Source organism: Kickxella alabastrina (genome assembly GCF_025024165.1).
Source record: "Kickxella alabastrina strain RSA 675 chromosome Unknown BX661scaffold_20, whole genome shotgun sequence".
Taxonomy (NCBI): Eukaryota; Fungi; Kickxellomycota; class Kickxellomycetes; order Kickxellales; family Kickxellaceae; genus Kickxella; species Kickxella alabastrina.
This window is the reverse complement of record NW_026251491.1, coordinates 295,629-306,643: the sequence shown is the minus strand read 5'-3', so window position 1 is coordinate 306,643 and position 11,015 is coordinate 295,629. Positions and strand designations below refer to the sequence as shown.

At 40.3% G+C, this 11,015-nt stretch overlaps 4 protein-coding genes across 4 annotated transcripts; 2 read left to right on the top strand and 2 right to left on the bottom strand.

Annotated features, from left to right (window-relative positions):
- The first annotated feature begins 4,891 nt into the window (after positions 1–4,891).
- BX661DRAFT_186107 (uncharacterized protein) lies at positions 4,892–6,162 on the top strand. Its single transcript, XM_051536953.1, is given in 2 exon segments — positions 4,892–5,790; positions 5,805–6,162. 2 exon segments carry the CDS (start codon positions 5,008–5,010, stop codon positions 5,931–5,933), a joined length of 912 nt encoding a protein of 303 aa, XP_051389946.1. The 5' UTR covers positions 4,892–5,007; the 3' UTR covers positions 5,934–6,162.
- Positions 6,163–7,092, bottom strand: BX661DRAFT_186106 (RF-1 domain-containing protein). Its single transcript, XM_051536952.1, is given in 2 exon segments — positions 6,163–6,384; positions 6,399–7,092. The coding sequence occupies 2 exon segments, from the start codon at positions 7,024–7,026 to the stop codon at positions 6,236–6,238; spliced, it is 777 nt and encodes a 258-aa protein (XP_051389945.1). The 5' UTR covers positions 7,027–7,092; the 3' UTR covers positions 6,163–6,235.
- Positions 7,093–8,000, bottom strand: BX661DRAFT_186105 (putative deacetylase LmbE-like domain-containing protein). Its single transcript, XM_051536951.1, has 2 exons — positions 7,349–8,000; positions 7,093–7,295 (listed from the first exon to the last, which is right to left on the bottom strand). The coding sequence occupies exons 1-2, from the start codon at positions 7,930–7,932 to the stop codon at positions 7,145–7,147; spliced, it is 735 nt and encodes a 244-aa protein (XP_051389944.1). The 5' UTR covers positions 7,933–8,000; the 3' UTR covers positions 7,093–7,144.
- Positions 8,001–8,172: 172 nt separating this feature from the next.
- On the top strand, positions 8,173–9,710 carry BX661DRAFT_186104 (kinase-like domain-containing protein). Its single transcript, XM_051536950.1, has 2 exons — positions 8,173–8,459; positions 8,582–9,710. The coding sequence occupies exons 1-2, from the start codon at positions 8,348–8,350 to the stop codon at positions 9,565–9,567; spliced, it is 1,098 nt and encodes a 365-aa protein (XP_051389943.1). The 5' UTR covers positions 8,173–8,347; the 3' UTR covers positions 9,568–9,710.
- Positions 9,711–11,015: the final 1,305 nt, after the last annotated feature.

Genomic DNA, 11,015 nt, shown 5'->3' with positions numbered 1-11,015 from the left:
TTAGAAGCTTGTAAAGTTAATATACACAAATTTTGGATAGATAATAATTGTTAGCTGAATATGGCAGAATAACCCAGCATGGCAGTGATAGGTGCGCGCAACAACAGGGGTGCTTGTCGCTATGGGCATATGTACCACTTTCCATTGCTTGAGCCCTCCCTGCATCCAACGCAGTTGTTCTAAGCTACAGGGCAAGCGTGTCCGTAGTACACTATAGGAAAGACAATATTCATACAAGCAAATATCAATTCGGAATACAATAATATATTAAACAACTTGTAGGATTTGCGAACTGAACCAAGGCAGGGCTACATTTGTTTTACATCTATTTGTGACGTGCGTAAATACTTATTATCTGTGGCTAAATAATCCTTCCAACACAAACCTTGACTGCCAAATGACTGTTGCAGTTTACTCGCTCGATGCTGGATGTAGAATATGTCTTTGGGGTCTATAACGTGATAGTAAAAACAGCAAGGTATGCTAAAGCAATTTGAGCACTTACGTTCTGCCATTCAAATTTTAACTGGCTGGTGTGCGGGGTGACATATGCGCCTTTCTAATGGCCACTTTCTGTCTGACCTTTTGCACATTCCTACGAAAGCCAGAAATAAAGAAAATCAACAGGGGTGCTTGATTTCATTTTTTTTAAAACTTGGCAACTATTTTTTTTAATTATTTGCTCGCGCAAAAAAATAAATAAATTCAATTTTCTACTTCAGACGCCCAGCCGCAAATTTGTTTAGAAAGGGTATGCTTTGTAAGGAGCCATATTGCTAAGAATCCTTTAGGGGGGCGCAACCCAGGCCAGTGACCCGGGCTGAGACCCGCAAGCGCACACAGATGCATTGAACAGATGTGGGACGTCACCTGATGTCCTGATCTAATCACATTGATTGTGAAGGCACATGGTGGTCATGATTGAACCTGTTTTTGCCAGAGAATGATAACAGAAATTGATGTAATTTCGAGGTGTATTAAAATAGCATTTGCTTTGCTATTAACGCTTGTTTAGATGTTTGTATACATGTGTGCAGCACAGGAGATATCGCTCACTTATCATATTATATTTCCGATAAATACTAAGGTGTTCCCGCCATGAGGATGAGAACACCTTAGTTTTATAATAAATATTTAATCCCCCATTTAGCAGTATCCCCTGTAACTGTCCAGTTTTTACTTATTGGTCTTCCCTTTGGCCACACACAACCCTAGTATTTTGTTTTGACTAATTGCACTGGTTATCAATGCATAATATTTTACACATTTATTAATCAGTTGTCATCATCCAAAGGATTGGATTTGGTCAATTTTTCAATATACTACCAGTTAGCACAATGTCCACGTTGTGTAGCGTTTTAAAATGACAATTGCATCGATAAGTTTGTTGTCAGTTTTTAATGGAGATCTAACAACATTATGTTTGGCATTTGTAATGCGACAGACTGTCGACCAATTGTTTTCATAGGGCTGGCTGATTTAAATTTGTCTTCATCATTGCTGCTACTGGTATATTTTACCCTAAAGCTAGTTAGTTTTTTAAATATGATATAATCTGCATAATCTTTGTCTGCAAAGTTGTTCCAAATAAACGTGTTTAAGTTTCCACTTATATTTAGAGATTCAAGGCTTGATGCATTTGCTTTGGGTAAAGGGTGACCCAGGTTATATTTGTGGTGCCCAACACACATTTCAAGCCACTATCTTCCCTTTTCAAGAATCAAGATCGCCCTCATGGCCATTATACACATTTCTGTTATTGCTAGCTGACATCAAGGAACACCATGATGTTTACAGCGCTGCCCCCTTTTCAGTTAAGTAAGGACTTTTTAAGACTTGAATATGTCGATTTAGACCCACATTTTTATAGAGCACGACAATATTCTGACTTGATATCCAAAACTCTAAGGCTGGACGAAAAGCTGTCGGCTGTCAGAATAATTGGAACATTGCATATGTACAATTGGAGTTGGTAAACAAAGCCATGAGATATTGTTAAACTAGTAATTAAAGTAATGAAAAATATCTATTCCAACTAAAACTAAGAAAAAAAATAAGCAGGAACCACATTTTGTTGTGTTTCTGTGGCCTTTGTGTTTCGGCTAGTTGCCAATCTACAAAGGAGACAAAGTTGGCCACAAGGAAAAGAGGGCCAACAATACCAGTAGCAGCAATGATGAAGACAAATTTAAATCAGCCAGCCCTATGAAAACAATTGGTCGACAGTCTGTCGCATTACAAACGCCAAACATAATGTTGTTAGATCTCCATTAAAAACTGACAACAAACTTATCGATGCAATTGTCATTTTAAAACGCTACACAACGTGGACATTGTGCTAACTGGTAGTATATTGAAAAATTGACCAAATCCAATCCTTTGGATGATGACAACTGATTAATAAATGTGTAAACTATTATGCATTGATAACCAGTGCAATTAACCAAAACAAAATATTAGTCACAAAAGCATAAGCAATGTTATAGTAATGTTATAGTAAGAGGGGGTGTAAGGAGCACTAGTTGTCTAGTGTTAGAGGATGGGGTTGAATTTATAAAAGGTTTTATTCCTAATGTTTCTAAAGTACTACTAGCGCTAGTTTCATCTTATATATGTGCCTCGTTGCCTTTGTTGTGCTCATTGCCAATTGTGCGCTCCGTTGGTGAGAACTGGATCTTCTGCAAGCAGACCGGTATCTTGGCAAGTCAATGTTGTGGTTTTTGTGTGTATACCTTCACGCGTGTACATTGCAAAATTGGGAGCATGTTTGGGCATCAATGTGATGCCTCCCTAATTTACGCCTGCATAAGCCAATTAGTACCCTATCAATCAGCATGCAGGTGGAAACCTGTTTCGCGATTCTCAATCTCAACATCCACTTCCATATCTTCAGTCTGTGCAACAGTAATATTTGTATTTTATATTTGTTTTTATTATGCATTTTATTACTTTTGTAATCTATTTTTGATAGCTTTAAAATAATTTACTTTTTTGGCTTTTTTTATCTAATTTGCTGCTTTGGATGCTTTGGTTGTCTATGTTGGTCTGGTTGCTTTGAACGCTGTGTAAACTTTGGTTATCCAAACTTTTTTGGCTGCTTTTATTGCTTAGGCCACTCAAATTGGTTTTAATACTTTGGCTGCTTAAATTTCTTTGGGAAATTGGTCTATTTTTCTTAGGTTCGACACAGTCATCTCCCAATTTAGTTATTTGAGGACCAATCCAGACAGTGGTAAAGCAGCCATATTTTTTCATCAAGTTTTCAATAATACTTTCCTTGCATTCCTTCCACGTTGTATGATATTTGGTATCATCTAAATTTTTGACATGTCTACTGTTAATTTTTGTGACAGAATCTGCTGACGTTTGAGTTCTAGTTATTTTACTTCCGTCCGTTTTTTTTTCAATGTCTACATCGTTTTTTTTGTATATAAAAACTTGACTATATACTCATCCGAAATAGTTACATATCTGCATTTCATATCCACTATATCCATTGGTGTTTTGTTTACATCTTTATACATCCACATGTAACTAATAAGCATGGGAGTTAAATGGTTCCACTTGCCCATGAAAACATTAATTTCTTTTCCATATGTACCTTTATCGACTGGGCCAAACTCATTTGCTTTGTCAGTCATGGTTGGGCTAATTGGTGCTTGGTGCTCGTATAACTAGTATTAGTGGTAAACAATGTGGATTGATAAAACGTGAGACTAGTGAAGATGATAAAATAATTTTTAGAAAATGGGAGACAAATGCCGTTTATTTATACTGGAAAAGCTGAAGCAGACACACAACTATTATAGTGTTGCGCAGACTGAAGATATGGAAGTGGATGTTAGGTCGAGAATCGCGAAACAGGTTTCCACCTGCGCGCTGATCGATAGGACGCTAATTGGATAACGCAGGCGTAAATCAGGGAGGCATTACATTGGTGCCCAAACATGCTCCCCATTCTGTAATGCACACGCATAAGCGTACACGCACGAAAACCACAACATTGACTTGCCAAGATACCGGTCTACTCGCAGAAGATCCAGTTCTCACCAACGGAGCGCACAATGGACAATGTGCACAACAAAGGCGACAAGGCACATATATAAGATGAAGCCGGCCCCTAGTAGTACTTTAGAAACATCAGTAATAAAACCTTTTATAAAATCACCCCTAACTTTTAACACTAGACAACTAGTGCTCCTCACACCCCCCTCTTACTATAACAATAGCTGATATAAATTACCATCCCGTCTCATCATATTTCATGCCATGCTAAACAAAAATAGAAAAGTCACAAGGCAGCAAGTAAGTATAGGAAAGGGCTTTAAAAACAAAAAGTAAGTTAAATGAAAGAAAACTTGCATCAACTTGCTTTGTGGCCAGTAAATATAGTAAAAGACAAATGCCAATTTTTACATGGGAAACAGTACAAATAACATAAGAACAGTTAAATAATTTAAATATACAAATTAACCAGTCTGAATTGCGTTTGCAGTCTTAGCAGCTAAAATTAGCCTAGCATGATTGCTCTGCTTCATAGGTTTTCATTATACTGACACTTGATTATTTTCATACCGCGTATTAAATAATAATTTTTGATAGAATGCTTAGAATTATTGACTAACTAAACAAGCTTTTAGTTGGCTTAAAAAATAATTCAATGTTCACTAAGATAAAATTAACAAGCCAAGTTTTCTGCGCAGAATAAAAATAAATAATTGGTTGTAAAAATGGAAGCCCAATTTGTTCTATTGGTTGGCATGCTCAATGTACAGCAACGCCCGACAAAGCCCACAAAATAAAAAATAAAATCTGCAGTGCTAAAAATAAGCGCCCTGCCATAAAAAAAGAGGGATACTTACTTTTCAACCCTTTTAATAAAGCAATAAATGTTTCTTTTCCTTTTTCTCACCCAAGCATTATAAAGAGGAAATTACTTCGCTTCCTCTCTCTTCTATATTTTTATGCATCATTGTTTTTACAAATTACAATTTTGTATAAGTTAGTATGCATCTACTGCCATTTAGTTTTACGTTTGCGCTGCTTTACACAGTAGTGGCTGTTTTGGCAGCGTCTGATGGCAAGAATACCGGAATCAAGGGCGGTGGCGGCATGGAACAAATAGGCTCCGGAGATCTTGGCGACAACCCACCATTAACACCTGAACTATTCCCGGACCGCAGCGGCTTTAACGCAAAGGGCAGCACATCCGGCAAAGGCGACTCCTCCCGACAATATACTCCCAACCCAATGTACTATGCCAACGCCAAATATAAAACTGTCAAATATGGTCAGAAAATCAAACCGTACAAGTTTGCGTCTCATTCGCCTGCAATTTACTACGCATCCAATACTCGCAGCGAGTACTCGGGTGCTTGGGGCTACGGATACTACCTCATGTATCCATACCCGCATTGGGCATATGGATCTGGAATACACTATGGCTCGATGTTTTTGAGAACAGAGTATACAAGAAGAGGCAAATATATTACACAGCTGCGCAATATGACTGTTGTCAACAGCACCAATGTTCCGTTATTTGGTGACCAGGATATTTTTAATAACGGGAAGAACATTGTGTTTACTGATAGCAACATTGGAGTTTTGAGTATTTCCCCGTGTGGACAGTCTTCAAGCTCAGAGCTACAAGTCGCAGATGGTGATTGTAGTAAGATTGTTCTTGATATTGCCCATGGTGTGGTGGTTTCAGGAAACGCAGAGGTTGTGATTGAGGATGAAGTGGTGTTCTTCAGGCTAAATTTAGGCAATTCAATCACGACGCTGCGGACAGTTACCATTTACAGCACAAAAAGGAAATAAGCTCACTTGCGGTTTTAATTATCGGAGCGATATTTTGGTCTATTCTTTCGGTTATTATAATTGTGAAGCTGGCGAAAAGTGTTTATAAGAGAATAAAACTAGCTAAGAGCTAACGGCGCCAAGCAATACAGCCAGTATAGGTAGTATATTTTCCATCCAGGGTTTTACTAGGTTATATTGACTTTGCCAAACCTTGGGTTGTTTTAAGTATTGGCAGCAAAGAAATTAATGTTTGTTTTTTAACCATGTGAGAACATATGAAAGGACCAAAATGGAAGATTTCGTCCCATGCTCTCCTCATGGAGAAATGAAACACCAAATTTTCTATCAACTTATATACAGCCTTCAAATCAATATTTTCTTTATTAGCCTGAATGAACACAAAAAATACGAAGCTCAAAGAAAATTACACTTGTCATTTGCCTTCATCAGAAACTGTCGGTTCCAAACCAGAGTGCCTATCCGCCTCACTAGTATCATCATTAGAATCCTTCGAATACTTTTTCTTCGACCTCTGTTTTTGCTTATGCTTTCTCGCCTGTAACTTCAATATCTTCTTCCTGTCTTTGAGCTCTCACCATTAGTAATTAAATCTAGTTTTTCCTTAAGTCTTTTGCGCGCAATCTTGCGATTCTGCTGGAGATACCGGGTGTCCTGGCAAATGACTATTGTTCCGGTGGGCTTATGCAAAAGCTGTACACAGCTGCTAGTCTTGTTGAGTTTTTGACCGCCGTTGCCCCAGCCTCGCACGTGTTTTTCATCGATTTCGTTGTCGATAAGGATGATTGGCGTTGGGCGTTGGTTTGTGGGGTGCTTAGGCGAGGATATATGTGGTTTCTTCGTATCTGGTGGATTTGCCGAGTCAGTTGGCTCTGCTGGACCTGTCAAGTCTGCTGGGTTCGCCGGGGTGGTGTATAATCGACGCAATGTTTTGAATGCAAGGTGCTCAGAAGTGACCTGGTTGGTTCCATTGATTGTTCGAGAAAGCAGTGGCGTTGCTTGGAGAATCTTGCAGATCGGTATGGCTAAACGCCTGAGCTGCAAGACGAGCATCGTATTGACAAATAAAGAATTGAAGCAAAAAAAGAAATAAACGCTATTGCAGTGCGTGTAACAGAGTAACAAAAAGCAGCGCGCAGTTGAGGAGAGTACAGTGTGAATATCCAAAAGTGACACAGTATGGGCAAGTGACCATATACCCAGCATGCTTTGTCGAGCTCAAGACAGCCAAAGCCGGTTAGGCCAGAGAAAACGCGCACTTCAACAATACATACACTAATTTAAACTAGTATATTCAAACAAATAAAAATTTAGAGAGGAACAGCTAGTTGATTTTTGAGTAAGTGTTGATAAACATGTAGCGCGAAAAGGCTAAGTACAGCTTACGGAACCATACAAGCTGGCTCTCATGCATAATCATAGCCTGCACGCCCATCGAGTACGCCTGCAAATCAGCAACAAACAACTGGCTATCCCTCGACGCCCAAAAGAATCCCAGACCAAAAATAGTGTCCAAATAGAACAATACTTTCTCACAAACCCAACCGACTCCAAAGCATACACATTCAACGGTCTAAACTTGAACTTTTGCGACGTCAACGCCATATGTTTAACTCCCATATACGCGGCAATATGATTCTGGTGTCCACTGATCCCGCGATAATCAAAGGTGAAAATAGCATCGACGTCGCCGGTTGCCGCCACAGCCTCGACAGTCTTAGCCACCAGCGCCACGTTCCATGACTGCTTCGGGTCATCGGGCAAATGCGGGTCATCGACTATAATAACACTGTCGGGGGTTAACCCGAAGCGCACTCCGGCCTTAATCAGCTCCTTCTTGCGCACATCACCGTGGCCGTCGAAATCACCCTTGGAAAGGCAGAGAAGACTGACGGTTACGTCGCGACGGCGGCTGAGAGACGCCAGAGTGGGCGCGAAAAACATGCACTCGTCGTCTGGGTGCGCTGTTACGAAGAGAACGTGCTTTTGCTGCTTGTTTTGCTTCTCCTTGGGGAACATGTCGCGGTCCACAGTGCTGGGCCGCCAGCAGACAAATATGTATAAGAGCACCGAGACGAGGAGCAGTGGTACAACAATGTGCACAACAAACATTGTAAAAAATACTTTTTTTTGTTGGATTTCGAATCGTGATAGAGAAGGTAGAATAATAACAAAAGGGGAGGGGAAGATAAGAAAGGGCGTGCGGAGGAAGGCTTGACGAGCAGAGGCTTGCGGAATTAAAAAAAGCACTGCTGACGGTTCACCAAAAGTCACGTGTATTTTTGCAAAACAAGTAACAAAAAAAGGAAGGATTTACGTGTGTGCCATGTGTGCTTTTCGTATTCAGACACATATGCAGTTCACAGAAGCAGGTAAAAAAAGTATGCGCTTCATCTCGGTGTTTTATTTTATATTCTTCCTCTTCTACCCCTCTTTGTACTTGAATTTGGTTGCGTAATTTTACTTTTTATATATATTTTTGTACTTTATAACCTTTTTTCTACAAATAATAACAGCACTTATAGACATGACGTTCCAGCTTATTACACGACATATCGACGAGACACTCGAGGCCGAAAACTGGTTTACATTGAACAAGCGAATCAAGGCCGACCTCATTGTGCTGTGCCAAGAGCGAGGTAATGCACGAAATTTATTAAAAAAGAGAGAAAGAGAGAAATAAACACGACTTTACATATAGCTAAAAAAATAAAGCACACATTTTTTTATTTTTTTTATTTTAAACTTGTACAAACCTTAGGCCTTTCAGCAGAGGGGTCAAAGTCACAGCTTATTCAAGCACTGATGGACTGGAAAATCAACACGAAGCCGGTGCCGGTGCCGTCAAGCCCGCACCTGGAGCAGCTAAGCATGCGCGAGGCCATACTTCTGTACAGTGCAGGAGGCAAAAGCGGAGAATCGACAGACTTTTCGGACGAAATACCGATTGAAAAGCTCGAGTTTGGCAGCAAAATCGGGTCAGGCGGGTTCAAGGACTGCTACCGGGGCGAGTACCAAGGAAACGCCGTGGCCATTGGCGAAATCCGCATAGCAGACTTTTCATCAAGCGACTTTGAGGAGATCCGCCACGAAATCAGCGTGCTCAAGCAGCTGCGGCACGAAAACATTGTCAAATTCATCGGCGTCTGCTCCAACCGCCGTCGGCTATGTATTGTGACGGAGCTGTGTGAAAACGGAGACCTTTTCGATTTCATGAGGAAGGTTCCCAAGCCGCCGTTCGGCCAGCTGATGATGTTCATGCATGATATAGCGCTGGGCGTGTCCTACTTGCATACGCGCAGGCCGAGCGTTATCCACCGAGACCTCAAATCCATGAATGTGCTGATTTCATCGGATAACCGTGCCAAAATCAATGACTTTGGTCTGGCCAGGATTCGCCCCAGGATGAATACCATGGTGCATACGGCCTGTGGCACACCGAATTGGCAGGCCCCCGAGTTTTGGGCGTCGCGGCCGTCGTATACCGAGAAAGTCGACGTGTATGCGTGCGCGCTCATATTTTGGGAGATTCTGCAGTGGGGAGAGGAGCCGTATCCGTACCACGATATGACGGAGCACCAGCTGTACTCGCAGGTGAGGGATCATGGGTATAGGCCTCCACTGACAAGACTGCAAAAGTACCCAAAGGCTTTGTTGGACCTTATTCAGCAGATGTGGGCCCAGAATCCTGTGGATAGGCCTCCGATGACACAGGTGGTGGAGCGGCTTTTGGAGTATTTATCATGAGATGAAATAAAACACCTTTTAATGAGCGCAAAAATCCTTAGAATACAAGTCATCATGATGACCCATTACTTAGCTTCGCTCGCTGATTACTCAGACTGCTAATTGAGAATGGGTTCGAACTTATTGAGAATAAGAGAAAAAATGTATGGAAAAAAAGAATTGGCTACACCGGCTCTACACATATTTGTCTCAATCGTCTTCTGTCACCGATTGCGTGAACCAAGCAGGAAGACCCCAATCCCTCGCTGGAGCAGTTGAAAGTGCTGCGTATGTTTAGGCTTGCCGCAATTTCTCTGTTCCAAAAGTGCTGTCTAATTCCAGGCGCTGTTTATTTAGGTGAGGAAGCCGTATCATCCAAAAGAGGGGAGCGTTAATAGACGTTGGTTTGCGTGCGTGATCAGGCAGTAAGGAGGGGGCAGAAGGGGTAAGCGGGAAAAAAGAAATGGTGTCGCTTCCCTGTTATTAAATGTAGTAGGAAGTGAAAAAACATTTGTAGTGTATATTTGTTGCGTGTGAACAATGTTTATATGGTCATTTTCATTTTCTGCAATGTAAAATTTTTTTATTTCAAACAATCAAGTGTTTTAAAAAAAGAATGAAATTGTATATGTGAGACATCATTTGTTTTCCAGTTGATCACAACATGCCTCGTACTTGTACATTCGCATGCGTATATGTTTTGCATGAGAGAAATAAATAAAATAAAAAAGCAAGTGCACGAGACTTGTCATATCTGAATTGTCCACAGTTTTTTTTTGCACAGGTTTTTTCATGTTTTTTTTATGATGTTCTATAAAGAGTATAGAAAAAATAAAATAAAAATAAAAATATATAAACAAAAAAGTCAATAAAAATTAAAAGCGAACATGAAAGCGATAAACCCCTCGTCATGGGGCTTTCTTGCTCATTCGCTTTCTCTTTTCCCACTTTTTATTTTGAGAACACAAAAAAATGGTGACCAACCCTCACCTCCTGTGTGTTTGAGTATATGCAGAGAAACTTTGTGCATATATTTATTGTCCTCATGGTAGGAATAGTACTGAATGAGGTGTACCTTCCTTCAATTGTCTGTTGGAATTTTAGACAATGGGTAGTAGGCATTTGACTTGTAAAGATTGAAACCCCAATTCGTATATATATTTACATTTATATAAAAATCTCCGATGTTTTCCTCTTCCATTTTTCTCACTCACAAAATTAATTTCGTTTTGTTTAATAATTAACCATCTTCATAATTTGCTACCAACCACACATTCGTATATCTGTATATCCCTCAACAACGACGACAACAGCATCGATTACAATAACGACATAGACGAGAATGACCAAATTAACTGCACCAATACCCATTCCGAACCACAAGCACGCTAGATACAACCGGTACTCAAAAACAGACACTCTGCTCAGCAAAAGCAGCGACAACAGTAGCAGTAGTGGTAGTTTAATGG